Source organism: Bombina bombina, chromosome 6 (assembly GCF_027579735.1).
Source record: "Bombina bombina isolate aBomBom1 chromosome 6, aBomBom1.pri, whole genome shotgun sequence".
NCBI lineage: Eukaryota > Metazoa > Chordata > Amphibia > Anura > Bombinatoridae > Bombina > Bombina bombina.
The window spans coordinates 376,524,056-376,543,838 of record NC_069504.1 but is presented as its reverse complement, the minus strand read 5'-3'; the positions used below and the strand labels follow the sequence as shown (position 1 = coordinate 376,543,838).

The 19,783-nt window shown below is 37.1% G+C and overlaps 1 protein-coding gene across 2 annotated transcripts in view; it reads left to right on the top strand.

Annotated features, from left to right (window-relative positions):
* The window catches only part of RGS14 (regulator of G protein signaling 14), a 239,796-nt gene that overhangs the window by 51,981 nt on the left and 168,032 nt on the right, over positions 1-19,783 (top strand). For both annotated transcript variants that reach the window (XM_053717075.1, XM_053717074.1), the window contains exon 3: positions 16,945-17,105. In XM_053717075.1, coding sequence (XP_053573050.1) covers positions 16,945-17,105 — 161 coding nt within the window. The remainder of the gene's footprint in view (positions 1-16,944; positions 17,106-19,783) is intronic.

The following is a 19,783-nucleotide window of genomic DNA, read 5'->3' as shown; positions in this document are numbered from 1 at the left end:
AGAGAAGTTTTCTGTAATTATTAGTGTTAAGTAGTTGGTTCATAGCTTCTTTCTCATAGTGGGTTTTAGGCCACAATACTATGTTTCCACCCTCATCACTAGACTTAATTTCCACATCCTCCCAAAATTGAATATATTTCATGGCTATATTTTCTTCCTTGGTGATGTTAGGGTTAACTGATGTGTTAGATAAATCATTGATGTCTTCACAAACCAAATTAAGAAATGTCTCTACTTCGGGGGAGCAGCCTTTCGGGGTACAAAAGTAGATTTCTTTTTGAGTATAGATTTCTAAATGGCTGAAGTATTGGATTCTGATTTGGTCTTCACTAGGTGGCCTACCGACCTCTTCCTTATTTTAAAAGAATGTCTTAAGGGATACTTTTCTCAAAAACAAATGAACATCCTTGATTACATTAAACTTGTCTATACTACTAGTAGGGACAACACTTAAGCCCTTCTGCAATATTGAAATATAGACTGGTGACAATTCCCTACTAGACAAATTAATAATTAGTAGTCTTTCTATCTCTGTCCCCTTCCTCGTCCCCTGCGTGTTTGCGTTCTCTGTGTTCTGGGGTGAATGGCAGTTCTTAGTTTTCTTTCTGCCCCTTCTTGTACTGTATATCTAAAGGGGTGGAGATAACAGGGGGTGTTAAGTGTAACTTGTTAGATGTGCTCTCTATCTGATCAATCAGAGTCACTTTCCTTTCCTGAAGTCTCAGAATCTGACTTATTGTAGTTTCTTCCATTAGTCCAATTATGCACCTTGTTGTTATGGTAATTGAGAAAGTCCCTGCTTATTTTCCTTTCTCTTTCAGAGGATATAAATCTGGAGAATCTCTCCATTTCTTCTTTTGATTTTCTTGTAGCTATTCTGAAATTCCTCTAATCTCTCAAAGGGTTTTAATTCTGCAGTCACCTTTTTAATTTCAATAGTGATTAATTTAACATTCTCTGTCATATTTAACCAACAACTTGATAAATCTTATTGAGCATTCAGTTAAAATTATTTGCCATTCTTTTTTTAACTCCTCTGACATATCATCATAGGTGGGAAAGAGTTTAATTCTGAGCCCCCTGGGGTCTACATTATTGTCTATATAGAAACTGTTCATGCTTAAATTCAAATGTTTTTTGCATTTGTTTTTTTTAGGGCTTTCTTAAGATTTTTAAGGGATTCATACCATGATTAATTAGTGGAATTAGCTACTGAGCTTTTAGTTTTAAATTCTAAAGTGGCCACACACGTTTATTTGTATCGCAATAGCAATGAAAACCACCTCAAATGCTGGGGACTAGAACAGTTAAATCCAGGCATCAGAGGTGGAGACCCTACAAATTCATTGCTACAGCCAGAAACAAAATGGATATATTTATTGAATAGCATACACCCAAGAGGGATGAATGAAAATAACAACTGTTGGGTGTTTTTGTAAGATATACTACATTTTCACAAGGGTATCTCATTACTAATTAAACTTTAAATGTGGGGTTTTTTAAAGTGGTGACCAATCAGAGACGAGCAGATGTTCTCTGATTGGTGGCCCGCTTTATTTAAATTTCGAAAAAGGTTTTTTTAGTTATTACAGCTCTTTTCTGCTTTGATAAAGGCCTGTATATGGGCCGAAATGCATTACCTTGACTGTAAAGTCCTGTTTAACTCCTTCTTGTCTGCAAGTGGTGTGTTAGGGGTGTCCCCACCCGACGCCGAGGTATCCAGCTATAGGCCTGGAATCTTGGGGCCACTTCCCTCTGACATCTTCCTGCTGTTTTTTCCTACAAGCCCTGCTGGTTCTTCTCCTCATCCTGATAAGGAATCCTCCTAAATAAGGCCTTTTTTACGACCTAGGTGAGAAGTCACAGCTCTTTTTGGACTTAGTAGATATGGATATATACATATTTATAGTATATGTATATTTTTTTGAAAAACCAAGGATTTCGTGAATAGAACGCATAAAACCTACTACTGGGTATCACTTATAAAGGTCCAGATACGCTACATAATCGGTACTGTAAATCAAATGAAAACACAGACTATTCAGACCAAGTGTAATATTAAATTAAAACAGTTACACTACAATTAGAATTAGTCCACAAAACAAAGGTGTGAATATAGTTATATGATAAGATATCATTTAAGGTGCTTGAAACAGCATATATAGGTACAAGAAAGAGGGTTTTACTCATAAATAAATTTTTTTTTATTTATTTATGACTAAAACCCTCTTTCTTGTACCTATATATGCTGTTTCAAGCACCTTAAATGATATCTTATCATATAACTATATTCACACCTTTGTTTTGTGGACTAATTCTAATTATGTAGCGTATCTTGACCTTTATAAGTGATACCCAATAGTAGGTTTTATGCGTTCTATTCACAAAATCCTTGGTTTTCATAGTTTTGTATTGGAAGTTTAATAGGGATATTACTTCCTTTTTGTGGACCAGCTGCACTAACCTACTATAGCTAATTTGCTTTTTATTATTATTATTATTTCTAACTGGTAAACACAGTTTAGATTTCATGCCCTAGAGTTGTTTAGTTTAGGAAATCCTGCTTAAAAACTTCCCGTTGATTTGGGCAAACCTTAGCACAGTCCACAAGTTTTTTGGAGTTTTTTGGTCTTTCAGACCATCTACTCTAGTTCTCTTGTCTTTCTAATGTATATTTTTTTACTTAGATTTTTTCTCACTTATATATATTTTTTGTTTGGTCAAATTTATACTCAAATAGATTTTAATCAGTTGAAATAAAGTTACTAATTTACTAAGTTACTAATTTTAGAAATAGCTGCACAATATAGCTCCCTTTCCTAGCTCAATACCTCAATATTGTGCTTATCAGCAGTGGGTAGCACCAGAGTATCTTTAAGAGACCCTGTAATTTCTATTACTATACATAGTCAATCCTGTTTTGCCCCTTAAAAGTGCCACTTCTGTGCCCTCCATCTATGATTCAGATAAAGGAATGGTTTTCAAACCTCTCCTCAGGCCTCCCTAACAGGACAGATTTTGAGGATATCTGAACTGGAGCACAGGTGAAGTAATCAGCTAAATAATGAACATGGTTATTTTACCTGCTCTCATACAATGTAATCCTGAAAACCATCGCCTGTTGGGGAGGCTTGAGAACAGGTTTGAAAACCAAAGAGATAAAGCATGGAATTTTGGTCAACTTTCTAATTTACTTCTATTATCAATTTTTCTTTGTTCTCTTGGTATCTTTTATTGAATAGCAGGGACATATGCTTAGGAGTAGGTCCGTTTCTGGAGCACTATCTGGTAGCAGCTTTGAAGAATATTATCCATTGGCAAGAGCACTAGAGGGCAGCACTATTTTCTGCCAAGTAGGGCTCCAGATGCCAACCTAGGTATCTCTTCAACACAGAATATCATGAGAACAAAGCAAATTTGATAATAGAAGTAAATTGGAAACTTTTTAAAAATGGTCTGCTCTGTCTGAATCACAATTTTTGGGGGGTTTCATATTCTATAATCATTTGTATAACTGAATATGAAAAAAGCTGACATTTTGTAATAGTGGTTTTACCCTTAGCTTTAAGAGATAAATGTTAAAAAATATGATTGATCTCAAACTCAAAATTGAATTTCCCATTATATAGTGCAAAAAAGCCAAACAAAACAACAACTCTGCAATGTGCTTTTATTATTTATTTTACCTGTTACCAGCATGGCTGGGTACATAAAGGGTTTCCACCTCAGCCATGTTTTCCTGGACAGTTATGAGTTACACATGCTGCAGGGTAAGCAGGGCCGAGCATGCATTGTGCATTTGGACATCACACAGCGCTGCTGAACAACACTATACATGTTCTTCCCGGTTCACCCTGCACCATGTGTAACTCATAAATGTCCAGGAAAACATGGCTGGGGTGGAAAACCTAAGTACGTAAAGGGCTAGATTACAAGTGGAGCACAAACCATTTTGCAAGGTTTTTCACTCCTTTTTATTTGCACTGATGTTACAAATTGAGCAAAATCGCGATTGCTCAAGCACAATCATGATTTACGCTGGAATCATTAAAACAATCTCAGAGCTATGGTTAACTGCTTTGCAAAACTAAAAAGTTGCATAAAACACTTTTAAAATACATTACCGTTACACTCATAATAACACCATCTAATAAAAATTATTTAAAAAAGATAGAGATCTCGAGTGTTAAAAAAAAAAAAGCCCCAATGGGCTTTAACATTGAGACACATGCATATACATGTCTAAAGATGTGTGTATATATATATATGTGTGTACATATGTATTTATATGTGTATATATGTATTTACAGACATCGATACACATATAGAAACATAAATACATATGTAGACACACACACACACACACACACACACACAAAGGGCTCCAATGCACTATAACTATATATATATATATATATATATATATATATATATATATATATATATATATATATATATATACAGTTGTATGCAAAAGTTTAGGCACCCCTGACAATTTCCATGATTTTCATTTATAAATAATCGGGTGTTTGGATCAGCAATTTCCTTTTGATCTATCAAATAACTGAAGGATACAGTAATATTTCAGTAGTGAAATGAGGTTTATTGGATTAACAGAAAATGTGCAATATGCAACAAAACGAAATTAGACAGGTGCATACATTTGGGCACCCTTGTCATTTTTTTTTATTTGAATACCTGTAACTACCTAACACTGATTAATTGGAACACACAATTGGTTTGGTGAGCCCATTAAGCCTTGAACTTCATAGACAGGTGCATCCAATCATGAGAAAAGGAATTTAAGGTGGTCAATTGCAAGTTGTTGTTGTTCTCTTTGACTCTCCTCTAAAGAGTGGCAAAATATTACCGTGTCCTTCAGTTATTTGATAGATCAAAATGAAACTGCTGATCCAAACACCCAATTATTTATAAATGAAAATCATGGAAATTGGCAGGGGTGCCTAAACTTTTGCATACAACTGTATATATATATATATATATATATATATATATATATATAGTGCATTGGAGCCCTTTGCAGTTGGGTAGATGAAAACATGTTAAAGCATATTTATGCAATATTTATATTTTCATGTCTTGTTTGCACATATTACAGTATGCGATCGGGTATGCACATATTACAGTATGCGATCATGTTTGCACATATTACAGTATGCGATTGGGTATGCACATATTACAGTATGCGATCATGTTTGCACATATTACAGTATGCGATCATGTTTGCACATATTACAGTATGCGATCGGGTATGCACATATTACAGTATGCGATCGGGTATGCACATATTACAGTATGCGATCATGTTTGCACATATTACAGTATGCGATCGGGTATGCACATATTACAGTATGCGATCGGGTATGCACATATTACAGTATGCGATCGGGTATGCACATATTACAGTATGCGATCATGTTTGCACATATTACAGTATGCGATCAGGTATGCACATATTACAGTATGCGATCGGGTATGCACATATTACAGTATGCGATCATGTTTGCACATATTACAGTATGCGATCGGGTATGCACATATTACAGTATGCGATCATGTTTGCACATATTACAGTATGAGATCGGGTATGCACATATTACAGTATGCGATCGGGTATGCACATATTACAGTATGCGATCATGTTTGCACATATTACAGTATGCGATCAGGTATGCACATATTACAGTATGCGATCGGGTATGCACATATTACAGTATGCGATCATGTTTGCACATATTACAGTATGCGATCGGGTATGCACATATTACAGTATGCGATCGGGTATGCACATATTACAGTATGCGATCATGTTTGCACATATTACAGTATGCGATCGGGTATGCACATATTACACTATGCGATCTGGTATGCACATATTACAGTATGCGATCATGTTTGCACATATTACAGTATGCGATCGGGTATGCACATATTACACTATGCGATCATGTTTGCGCATATTACAAACAAACATGTTAAAGAACATTGGAATACAAAATATTCATATTTTCATGTTGGGTTAGCGCTAATAAGAATATGTGATGGTGTTTGCGTGAGAGTGGGGTGGGGGTCATATATATATATATAGTGCATTGGAGCCCTTTGCAGTTGGGTAGATGAAAACATGTTAAAGCATATTTATGCAATATTTATATTTTCATGTCTTGTTTGCACATATTACAGTATGCGATCGGGTATGCACATATTACAGTATGCGATCATGTTTGCACATATTACAGTATGCGATTGGGTATGCACATATTACAGTATGCGATCATGTTTGCACATATTACAGTATGCGATCGGGTATGCACATATTACAGTATGCGATCGGGTATGCACATATTACAGTATGCGATCATGTTTGCACATATTACAGTATGCGATCGGGTATGCACATATTACATTATGCGATCGGGTATGCACATATTACAGTATGCGATCGGGTATGCACATATTACAGTATGCGATCATGTTTGCACATATTACAGTATGCGATCAGGTATGCACATATTACAGTATGCGATCGGGTATGCACATATTACAGTATGCGATCATGTTTGCACATATTACAGTATGCGATCGGGTATGCACATATTACAGTATGCGATCATGTTTGCACATATTACAGTATGCGATCCGGTATGCACATATTACAGTATGCGATCGGGTATGCACATATTACAGTATGCGATCATGTTTGCACATATTACAGTATGCGATCAGGTATGCACATATTACAGTATGCGATCGGGTATGCACATATTACAGTATGCGATCATGTTTGCACATATTACAGTATGCGATCGGGTATGCACATATTACAGTATGCGATCGGGTATGCACATATTACAGTATGCGATCATGTTTGCACATATTACAGTATGCGATCGGGTATGCACATATTACACTATGCGATCTGGTATGCACATATTACAGTATGCGATCATGTTTGCACATATTACAGTATGCGATCGGGTATGCACATATTACACTATGCGATCATGTTTGCGCATATTACAAACAAACATGTTAAAGAACATTGGAATACAAAATATTCATATTTTCATGTTGGGTTAGCGCTAATAAGAATATGTGATGGTGTTTGCGTGAGAGTGGGGTGGGTTTTTTTTTCAACTTTTTCTTCTCCATTGACTTTTATGGGGGAATATGTGATGATTACACAGATGATGTAATTGGATCTCTTTCCATTAAAATTTGAAAAGTTTTGGCTTAATATTATAAAAAAAACAGAAAGAAAATAATAAAAGATGTAAATGTTGCTCTTTCATAGGCATGGTAATTTTTTTTAGTGCAACGTCCCATTAAAGGAATAGTCTAGTAAAAATTAAACTTTCATGATTCATAAAGAGCAGCAATTTTAAGCAACTTTCTAATTTACTTCTATTATCAAATTTTCTTCAATTGTTCCAAATGCTTTCACACTTCTTTAAAGGGACAGTATACACCAATTTTGATATAACTGCATGTAATAGACAATACTATACATAAGAATATGCACAGATACTGTTATAATAATCTAGTATAAAACCTGAAAACTTACTTAGAAGCTCTCAATTTAGCACTGTTGATGAGGTTAGGCTGGGACACCAACTGAAATGGGCTTGGAAAGCAAGAAGACAGACACTCTCCCCTTTCCCTGCATATGAAAAGACCCTTTAGACATACAGGAGCTAGAAGAAATCTGTAGATATCAGTATACATCTAGAACCTTGGGGCTTGGTTAGGAATCTGAAAATCAGCACAATGTTATTTAAAAATAAGCAAAACTATACATGTTTACAAAAACACTCCCAGGTGGGCTATATAATGGATCATCTACAAAACATTTATACAAAGAAAAAGCTAGTGTACAATGTCCCTTTAACATAAAATTATCTTCACCATCAGATCATCATCAAACAAGGAACCTTATCATCTTTGTCGCTAACAACCCAATCACCACATAGATTCCAAGTTACCTTGGCAGTAGAACCCGCTTCTCCATCTATATCAGTATGGCTTACAATACATTACAAAAAAAAGTTATTAAGTTAAGGTTATTAACAGAGTAACAGAAGAATGGTCACAAACTAATACAAGACGGACATTGAAGTCCAATACTGTATATAATGAGCTACTGGTTTAAGTTTTGGGTTTTCACCAGGCTGTAGGTAGAGACATACAGGCCCATTTATCAAGCTCCGTACGGAGCTTGAAGGGCCGTGTTTCTGGCGAGTCTTCAGACTCGCCAGAAACACAACTTATGAAGCAGCGGTCTAAAGACCGCTGCTCCATAACCTGTCCGCCTGCTCTGAGCAGGCGGACAGGAATCGCCAGAAATCAATCCAATCGAATACAATCGGGTTGATTGACACCTCCCTGCTGGCCGCGAGTCAGCAGGGGGTGGAGTTGCACCAGCAGCTCTTGTGAGCTGCTGGTGCAATGTTAAATGCGGAGAGCGTTTTGCTCTCCGGAATTTAGCGAGGTCTTGCAGACCTGATCTGCAGTGTCGGATCAGGTGACATCCGCAAGACCTTTGATAAATTGGGGCCATATTGTGCCAAACACTATATAATTTCCCTTTTTTTTTCTAAGAATACAGCAACATTTACTGTCCTCTTTATTTTTACAGTCTTCATCAGAGAGTTTTTTTGGATGTCTTTGTATTTATAACTGTGGTACTATCAGCACTTACACAGTCAGAGGTATCCTGCACCAATGCCAATGGTCTGAGCTCCAAGGAGTTACCACCAAACTCCCATATAACAGTAACAAAAAACAAAGGATGGAAGCTCACCAGTTTGCCAAAAGTGATTTACTTTATTTTAGAGAAAGCAAGGTCCGTTTTGGGGCAATGTGCCCCTTAATCATGTGATCTATTAGCACTATCACTGGTTAGTATTAAAGATCATGAATGGCCAAGTTATAAGCATGGTGTTATAATTATTTTAATTAGAAAAAAAAATGAAGATGAGATATAAAAAGACAACATTCCTCTATTTATGAACTAATAAATTATAAATAATAATATGTTAATATGTGAGCCATAGTAGTTACTGAAAACTTGTATTTCCCCCACAGCTATAATATAGCTACCAAAATATATCTTGTGCAATGCCTTCAGGTCAGAACATGGTATTGCTGCTGACTCTTGCTTCCCCTCTGGATGCATTTTCTTTAATCTAAAAGGTTAACCCTAACTACAGTCATAACCTTAACACTACTCTATTACTTCAGTCATAATCTAGTTCCTAACACTATCCATAGAGCCGAATTATCAAGCTCCGAATGGAGCTTGATGCCTCTGTTTCTGCGCATGCCACTGATCAATGATGAATTGTTATAAACACTATCCCAGTAACTGAATAAATAGTGTTGTGAAACTGTCATGGCCATCATTTTTAATAGTACTGCAGAATATGGTACTGCTTTATTAATGAAATGTACTATTATTATTATTAATAATAATAATAAGAAGAATTTGAATACGTAAAAAAATAAAATGGGGCAGTAAGGAAGACTTAAAGGGACATTAAACACTAAATAAATTATAGATAGAATGAAGCATTAAAAAAAAAAGATTAGTTTGAGAATAGCATGTCTATAAAATAATGGGAGCTGCCATGTTGTAACTTAGGTTACCTTCTCTGCTATGGCCAATTAGAGACAGTTATAAAAAGGTTGCTAGAGTGTGCAGCAAATGGCCGTGGATAATGTAACAGTGTTCTGCACTTTCTAACAGGAACTGCAAAGCACACAATTTAAGAATCAAATTACGTGAAAAGAGGACAAAATAAATAATCAACGTATATTGCAGACTTTTCTTTTTTTTTATATATATATATATATATATATATATATATATATATTTATATATATTTATATATATATGATTTATCATTTTATATTACCATCTCAAAGTGTTTAATGTCCCTTTAAAAAATTGTCACCAGATAAATTACATTGTGTCTCTTCCCTTTACCTTTTTATTAATAAGTTGACCACAGTTAACATCTCCACACTAATGGACTTATTATAAACCAGATAACAAGTGGCATGCTATCATTAGCGCAGCTGCAATATTGCAATTTTGTGCCTGCGCTAACTTGTGCTCATATTACAAGTTGAAAGTAAAAGTGACTGCACACGTGCAAACTAAACTTGTGCTTGTCAGGTTAGCGGGACTGAAGTCCTCGTATAAAGGGCTAGGGCTAAAAAAAAGTTGCACCAAACACAACATAAATAGATTAAAATAAAGTGTATTATATTGATATAAATATGAATTTAATTTTTTTTATAAGGGTTCAAAGGTATATGGTACATGACAAGGTGTTTGAATGGAAAGGGCTATAATATGTATATACATTCATATACATGTCTAAATATGTGTATGTATGTGAATACATGTGTATTTATGTGTTTATATGTGTATATAAGTATATACACAGTCACGCATATATACATATATACACATGTATACACATATATTCATGTGTTTATATACTTTGGGGTAGTTTCCACTTTTTTTTGCTGTGCTTCTACTGTATATATTTTACATTCCAATGTTCTTCACTTAGAAGAAAATGTTTTGTTGCATTTCTAAATATTTATTTCTGTTTATCTGTATATATAACTATACCTTTATATATTCAAATAGATATATATTTTACAAAAAACATTATATATATATATATATATATATATATATATATATATATATATATATATATATTTTATCCTATGTGAAGAATATAGGATTGTAAAATATTTATTACGCAAGTCGGGTAAGGGCGGTATCAGATTAGCATGTGAACGTTGGGTGTTAAGGTTTTTTGAAGCTCACTACTGAAGTCTATGGGGAGAAGAAGTTAATGTTGTCACAATATCTGAAGTCCTCAAGTTAGCAAGCATGGGCTTTTGCTCCAGTGCAAACAATTTACTTTCAACTTGAAAATACACGTGCAGTAAAGTTTACTTCTGGAGGGGTTTGCACGCAAGCAAAAGTGCTAAATAGCACTCCACTTGTAATCTGGCCTAATGTCTTTTTGATGTGTTTGGTGGAGATTTTTTTTATCCCTTGCACTTTACACAAGGTCTTCAGTCTCACTAATCCGTTGAGTGCATGTTTTGTTTGCTCTTACGTGCAACAGTTAACTTTCAACTTGATGCTCGCTAGTTAATGGAGTTACAATATTGCTTATCACAACCTGCTCTAACTTTAACATGCCACTTGTAATCTACCCCATAATGTTAAAATTATATATTGTATTGGTAAACTCATCAGGAAATTTAAAATGCAACTTTGAGCATTTTTAGAATATTTTAATTTTCAAAAAAATACTTTCTTCTATAAGGTACGACGAGTCCACAGATTCATCCTTTACTTGTGGGATATTATCCTCCTGCTAACAGGAAGTGGCAAAGAGCACCACAGCAGAGCTATCTATATAGCTCCTCCCTTAGCTCCACCTCCCAGTCATTCTCTTTGCCTACTCTAAGTACTAGGAAGGTTAAAGTGATAGAGGTGATAAAATGTTAGTTTTTATTTTCTTCAAGCAAGAGTTTTTTTATTTTAAATGGTACCAGTGTGTACTATTTACTCTCAGGCAGCAGATGGATGAAGACAGGTTCACCTTTCTAGACAAGCATTACCAGTTTGTGGCTCTTCCCTTCGGGTTGGCCACAGCTCCCAGAGTTTTCACAAAGGTGCTAGGATCCCTTCTGGCGGTTCTAAGGCCGCGGGGCATAGCAGTGGCTCCTTATCTGGACGATATCTTAATTCAAGCATCAACTTACCAACTAACCAAATCTCACACGGACATCGTGTTGGCTTTTCTAAGATCTCACGGGTGGAAAGTGAACGTAAAAAAGAGTTCACTTATCCCTCTAACAAGAGTTCCATTCCTGGGAACTCTGATAGATTCGGTGGACATGAAAATTTTTCTGACGGAGGTCAGGAAATCAAAGATTTTAACCACCTGCAGAGCTCTTCATTCCATTCCTCGGCCATCAGTGGCTCAGTGTATGGAGGTAATCGGAATAATGTAGCGGCAATGGACATAGTTCCTTTTGCTCGCTTGCATCTCAGACCACTGCAACTATGCATGCTCAAACAGTGGAATCGGGATTATGCAGATTTATCTCCTCAGATAAATCTGGATCAAGAGACCAGAGACTCTCTTCTTTGGTGGTTGTCACAGGATCATCTGTCCCAGGGAATGTGTTTCCGCAGGCCAGCATGGGTCATAGTGACGACGGACGCCAGCCTATTGGGCTGGGGTGCAGTCTGGAATTCCCTGAAAGCACAGGGTGTGTGGACTCAGGAGGAGGCTCTCCTCCCGATAAATATTCTAGAACTGAGAGCGATATTCAACGCACTTCAGGCGTGGCCTCAGCTGGCTTCGGTCAGATTCATAAGATTCCAGTCGGACAATATCACGACTGTAGCATATATCAATCATCAGGGGGGAACAATTGACTTCTCTAGCGATGATAGAGGTTACCAAGATAATTCGATGGGCAGAGACTCACTCTTGCCATCTATCAGCAATTTATATCCCAAGAGTGGAGAACTGGGAAGCGGATTTTCTAAGTCGTCAGACTTTTCATCCGGGGGAGTGGGAACTCCATCCGGAGGTGTTTGCACAATTGATTCATCAATGGGGCACACCAGAATTGGATCTGATGGCGTCTCGGCAGAACGCCAAACTTCCTTGTTACGGATCAAGATCAAGGGATCCTCAAGCAGTACTGATAGATGCTCTAGCAGTACCCTGGTCGTTCAACCTGGCTTATGTGTTTCCACCATTTCCTCTCCTTCCTCATTTGATTGCCAGAATCAAACAGGAGAGAGCTTCGGTGATTTTGATAGCTCCTGCGTGGCCACACAGGACTTGGTATGCAGACCTGGTGGACATGTCATCTCTTCCACCATGGACTCTGCCACTGAGACAGGACCTTCTGATTCAAGGTCCGTTCCAGCATCCAAATCTAGTTTCTCTGCGGCTGACTGCCTAGAGATTGAATGCTTGATTTTATCCAAGCAGGGTTTCTCTGAGTCGGTCATAGATACCTTGATTCAGGCTTGAAAACCTGTCACTAGGAAAATTTATCATAAGATATGGCGTAAATATCTTTATTGGTGTGAATCCAAAGGCTACTCATGGAGTAAGATCAGGATTCCTAGGATTTTGTCTTTTCTCCAAGAAGGATTGGAGAAGGGACTATCAGCTAGTTCCCTAAAGGGACAGATATCTGCTTTATCAATTTTACTGCACAAGCGTCTGGCAGATGTTCCAGACGTTCAGTCATTCTGTCAGGCTTTAGTTAGAATCAAGCCTGTATTTTAACCTGTTTTCCCCGCCATGGAGTTTGAATTTAGTTCTTAAAGTTCTTCAAGGGGTTCAGTTTGAACCTATGCATTCCATAGATATTAAGCTTCTATCTTGGAAAGTTCTGTTTTTAGTTGAAATCTCTTCGGCTTGAAGAGTTTCTGAACTATCTGCATTGCAATGCGACTCGCCTTATCTTGTTTTCCATGCTGATAAGGTGGTTTTGCGTACCAAACCTGGATTCCTTCCTAAGGTTGTTACTAATAAGAATATTAATCAGGAAATTGTTCTTCCTTCTCTGTGTCCTAATCCTTCCTCTAAGAAGGAGCGTCATTTGCACAACTTGGACGTGGTTCGTGCTTTGAAGTTTTACTTGCAAGCGACCAAATATTTCCTTCAAATATCTTCTTTGTTTGTTGTCTATTCTGGAAAACGTAGAGGTCAAAAAGCTACGGCTACCTCTCTTTCTTTTTGGCTGAAAAGCATCATCCATTTGGCATACAAGACTGCTGGACAGCAGCCTCCTGAAAGAATTACAGCTCACTCTACTAGAGTGGTGGCTTCCACATGGGCTTTTAAAAATGATGCTTCTGTTGAACAGATTTGTAAGGCTGCGACTTGGTCTTCGCTTCATACCTTTTCCAAATTTTACAAATTTGATACTTTTGCTTCTTCGGAGGCTATTTTTGGGAGAAAAGTTCTTCAAGCAGTGGCGCCTTCTGTTTAGCCATCTGTCTTGTCCCTCCCGTTCATCCGTGTCCGGTAGCTTTGGTATTGTATCCCACAAGTAAAGGATGAATCCGTGGACTCGTCGTACCTTATAGAAGAAAAGTAAATTTATGCTTACCTGATAAATTAATTTCTTCTATTGTACGACGAGTCCACGGCCCGCCCTATCATTTTAAGACAGATTATATTTTTTGATTTTAAACTTCAGTCACCTCTGCACCTTTTAGTTTCTCCTTTTTCTTCCTGTACCTTCGGTCGAATGACTGGGGGGTGGAGCTTACTGTTTTATTCCAGTATGTGGAAATAAAGATATTTTTATATTGCAAGGTGCTGCCTCCTTCTGTGGATTTGGGTGGTGGAGCTAAGGGAGGATCTGTATAGACAGCTCTGCTGTGGTGCTCTTTGCCACTTCCTGATAGCAGGAGGATAATATCCCACAAGTAAAGGATAAATCCGTGGACTCGTCGTACCATAGAAGAAATTAATTTATCAGGTAAGCATAAATTGACTTTTTTCTAGAATGGTACTTTTACCAGTGACTTTAAATAATCATATACGTGCATTTGTCTACTGTGCATGATCTTATATAAACAAATCACATAAGAGAAAAGGAACTCTCAGATCTTAACAGGTTCCAACAATGGGCCTCATTACATATGTGGCGTCGCCCGCAAAAGCCGGCGATGCCGGTTTTTGCGCGGGTTTGGTATCCTATATACAACGCCGTAAATAAATGCGGCATGTATATTTCACCCGTCGGCCGTAATTTTTACTCCCATAGGCTAACATGGGACGCGTCGCAAATTGGTATCTAATATCCAGCGCAAGGACTTACGTGGCGAAAATGGAGAAATCTTACTCCATTTTTACCTCGCCATAAAAAGCAGCCGTAGCAGGCCTTGCGCTTAATATGGGAGCACCGTAACTCCCGAAAATGCCTGCAAAAATAAACTAACACCTAATGCATGCGCAATGTCTATCTGCCTGTCAACCTGTTAGACTTTTACGGGAGATTTGTTATTTTCTTTACTTTTCTTAGGTGCCGGCAGTTTCTAAAGTTCCGTAAGTCACTGGCGACTCCAGAAATTTGTATTTACGCTCATTTCTGGACATCACTAGTTTATCCAACTTATGGCACTTTATGAGCTGCCGGCGGGGTATATGTAATACCCCAATGTGAGAGGTTAAATTATGGGTTGCAGCGCTTGCGCTGAAGTCTGCGCCGTATATGTAATTGCGCCCAATATTCATAACTTATTCAATTAAGAAAAACTACATTTTGGTTGACATGTCAGCTTGTAAAATGAACCTTTATCAAGGCCTCTTACTCTATCACACAGGTGCTCTTTTAATCATGCACACACAAATACATAAAAATAACAAGCTTGCTATAAAATAATGCATTTAATATGATGGTAAATCCTAGCGTTTATGAAGCGCTAGGATTTACAATTGGAACAAATAAAGGGGTCTATCAGTCATGACGTATAAAATATTTCATACTGAAAGCTCCTTTATTTGTTGGAAGCATTCGCCGCATTGAGCTGCTCAGGCAGCCCACGGCAGAACGCTATTTTGCTGAGAGGTGACATTTCCACCTCTTAACCAATAGCCATGTGGGCTATCTGGCTTGGCGCCAGTTGGAACGCACGGCTATTTGCTAAGAGGTAGAAACGTCACCTCTCAGCAAATAGCGTTCTGCCGTGGGCTGCCTGAAGAGCTTAGTGCGGCGAACGCTTCCAACAAATAAAGGAGCTTTCAGCATTAAAGGGACTCTAAACCCCAAATTTTTCTTTTATGATTCAGGTAAAGAATACAATTTTAAACAACTTTCCAATTTACTTTTATTATCGAAGTTGGGTCATTCTTTAGATATTATTGTTGAAAAAATAGCAGTGAACATGGCTGAGACAATCACACGAGGCATTTATGTGCAGCCACCAATCAGCAGCTACTGAGTCTATCTAGATATGCTTTTTAGCAAAGGATATCAAGATAATTAAGCAAATTAGGTAATAGAAGTAAATTAGAAAGTTGTTTAAAATTGCATGCTTTTACTAAATCCTGAAAGAAGAAAATTGGGTTTCATGTCCCTTCATGTCCCTTTAAGTCCCCTTTATTTTGTTCCAATTGTAAAATGCTAGGATTTACAATCACTTTAAGTCAGAAACCACCTTTGTATTACTTCTGTTAATGACATAAGCATTGTCTTTACATATGTCAATTATCTGGGCTAAGTGCAATGCATTCCAGTGCTGTTTAAAGGTGTCTACCTTGCCTAAAGCAAATTAGATAAATGCTGACCATCATCTCTCAGCAACTTCCCTTTAAACACAGAAACCGTTGTCTATATACAATGTCATTGTAGTGTTTTGGAGATAAAAAGTAGCAACAAAGGCTCCTTTCCCTTCATGCCTTCTCTCTTTTTGCCTGCTTTGGGTTAGACATTTTCCATTTTGCTCTGCAATTTGTTTTTAACTGGCTACTTTCTGTAATATTAACAATTAATGTCTAGTGTGTCCGCAAGTGATCTGAAGAGAAAAATGTTTCACTCATTAAATTTTTGTTCTGTGGGTTTTTGGAAATTTGCTTTATTTCATCATCACCACCACAACAACCATAATCAGCATAATCATCAGCATAATCATAATAATCAGCATAATCATAATAATCATGATAATCAGCAGCAGAATCATCAGAATCATAAGCTTAATCATCACCATCATCATGGGAGCAATAAACGTGAGTAGATCCTGAGAGAATGTTTATGCTCTTTATTTAGTGCATGCTAATTTATCTACACTAGTGAAGGGTGCACGTTTGTTATGTTGGTGGCAATGACGACTGTAATGTATTTCAGAATTAAATCATGCTGAACTTGATGGACGAGGAAGTGGCCAGAGCCTGAACAGTTTACCCAGCGTCCAGTCTGATCGGCTTGGCACAGAGAGATCAGTGGGCAGCTGGGCAGTATCATTTGAGAGGCTTCTTCAGGACCCACTTGGGGTTGAATACTTTACGGTATGTTAAAAGAAAGTTTTGTCAGCATAACAAATCAGTTCAACAATGAGCTGAGGCCATCTGCCTACTTAGCACAATAGAGAGTGTGCATTGTCTATGTATGGTATAGAACGTAGCATGGCTCACTTTGCCTTAGTACCTGTTAAAGAGATGAAGCAGGCTAAATGCAGATTAAACTTCCAAATGTAATTCTCCATACAATGTATAATTATGAGTAGTAAAAAGCTTTGCAATGTACTTTCATTCTTTTATTGTAATTTTTTTTTTCCCCTACTGACTTCAGTGTGATTATTGCTGCACATTGATAAATGCCGACAGTATTTATCATTGCACAAGGAGTTCTTGTGAACTGCTTGTGCAATACCGCCCCTGCAGATTTGCTGCCAATCGGCCGCTAGCAGGGGGTGTCAATCAGCCAGATCGTATAGGATCGGGCGGATTGATGTCCACAGCCTCAGAGCAGGTGGACCAGTTAAAGGGCCACTAAACCCAAAATCTTTCTTTCATGATTCAGATAGAGAATAGAAATTTAAACAACATTACAATTTACTTCCATTATTTATTTTGCTTCATTTTTTAAATATCCTTAGTTGAAGAAAAAGCAATGCACATGGTGAGCCAATCACACAAGGCTTCTATGTGCAGCAACCAATCAGCAGCTAGTGAGCATATCTAGATATGCTTTTCATCAAAGAATATCAAGAGAATAAAACAAATTAGATAATATAAGTAAATTAGAAAGATGTTTAAAATTGCATTCTCTTTCTAAATCATAAAAGAAAAAATGTGGGTGGCATGTCCCTTTAAGGAGCAGCGGTCTTTAGACCGCTGCTTCATAACTGCAGTTTCCGACGAGCCTGAAGTCTCGCGCGGAAACAGGGGCATCAAGCTCCATTCTGAGCTTGATCATTCGGCCCCATAGGCTCATATATATGAGAGACAAGATATTCACACTCAAATGGCTTTTCAAGTAGCATGACACTGGAATTCTAAAAAATCCCCACAATTTACAGTTTTAAATGTACTTAAACATTTATTTTGTATATAGATATTTTACAGTAGAGTGTTTAAAGGGACAGTAAAGTCAAGTTTAAACTAAATAGAGCATGCAATTAAAAGAAAATAGAACACTTTCCAATTTTCTTCTGTTATCTAATTCTCTTTGTGTCCTTTGTTAAAAATAATACCTAGGTAGGCTTAGGACCATAAGTGCATTGTTGCTCCTTCAACAAAGGAGACCAAAAGAATGAAGAATATTTGCCAATAGAAGTAAACTGGAAATTGTATGTTCTATCTGATTCATGAAAGAAAATGTAGGGTTTTTTTGTTTCAATAAGTGTTGAAATAGTCTATGCAGGTACAAAATTGACATCAACACTCGGTAGCTATTAAATCTTGCACGTAGCATTGCTCTTCTCATCTCTAATTCCTTATTTGGATTTCATCACAAAACAAATATGAAGCTACACTTTTGAAACATGATTCTAAAATGTTAGGATATCAGAGATAATACAAAAAACAAGGAACTCAAATAAACATAAATGAACCTAATGGAACAATATCCCATATATTTTATACACTGCAGCTGGCATAACAAGTCATGAGGAACCAATTTTACAGTACACTATCCCTTTAAAGAAAAAAATAACTTTTCAGTTAAGTACCATTTTTATTGCATTTACTTTGTTCTCTTGGTATCCTTTATTGAAAAGCAAAAGGTTAGCCTCGGAATGCGCACATGTCTGGAGCACAATATGGCAGTAGTTTTGCTACAATGCTTTTAACAATGTAATACATTGTAATGCAAAAATCACATGCTATAATTTCTCAATTAATGTTATTTTTGTATCACTGAGATAACTAAGATTAGAAAGTTAGTAACAGTCCTAAGCTAGATGCAGACAGTTACTGGTGGCTATATGCAACTGCTGTTGTTCCTAAATGGTTCTACAGCTGTTCTGCTTGGGAGTCGCAATACTTGTGACTCTCAAACAGGGCTTTACCTATGTGCTTAACCCTTTTGTGGTATTTAAACACATAGCAAGCTAGAGTTAGTAATGCAAGAATTACATGTCTCTTTAAATACAGCTGTTTGGTGCTGTTTGCATCTATCTATAAAGTAAGGATGGTTAAGCTGGGGTTGCCTGGTATATGGGGGCTGGACTGACCTTGTTAGGTGGGACCAGACTGATATACTTAAAGGGACAGTATACACTAATTTTCATATAACTGCATGTAATAGACACTACTATAAAGAATAAGATGCACAGATACTGATATAAAAATCTGATTTAAAAACTTACTCAGAAGCTCTCAGTTTAGCTCTGCTGAAAAGGTAGTTGGAAAGCCCACTGCAAGTGGGAAATAAGACACTCTCCCCCTTCTTTTGCATATGAAAAGACCCTTTACACAAACAGGAGCAGGCTGGAGTAGGTAGCTGACGGTATTCTCATAAAACTTGGTTAGGAATCTGAAAATCAGAGCAAATGTTATTTAAAAATAAGCATAACTATACATGCGTTAACCTTTTAACGCTGTTACGACGTTGTATTCCGTCAGAATTTTTCTGGGCTTTAACGCAGATTGACGGAATACAACGTCCTAACTGGGTGGCTTTCCTGAAGCCACTGACGCTTCCCTGATGGGATTGCGGTCTGGAGGGTGTGCCTAGCATCATA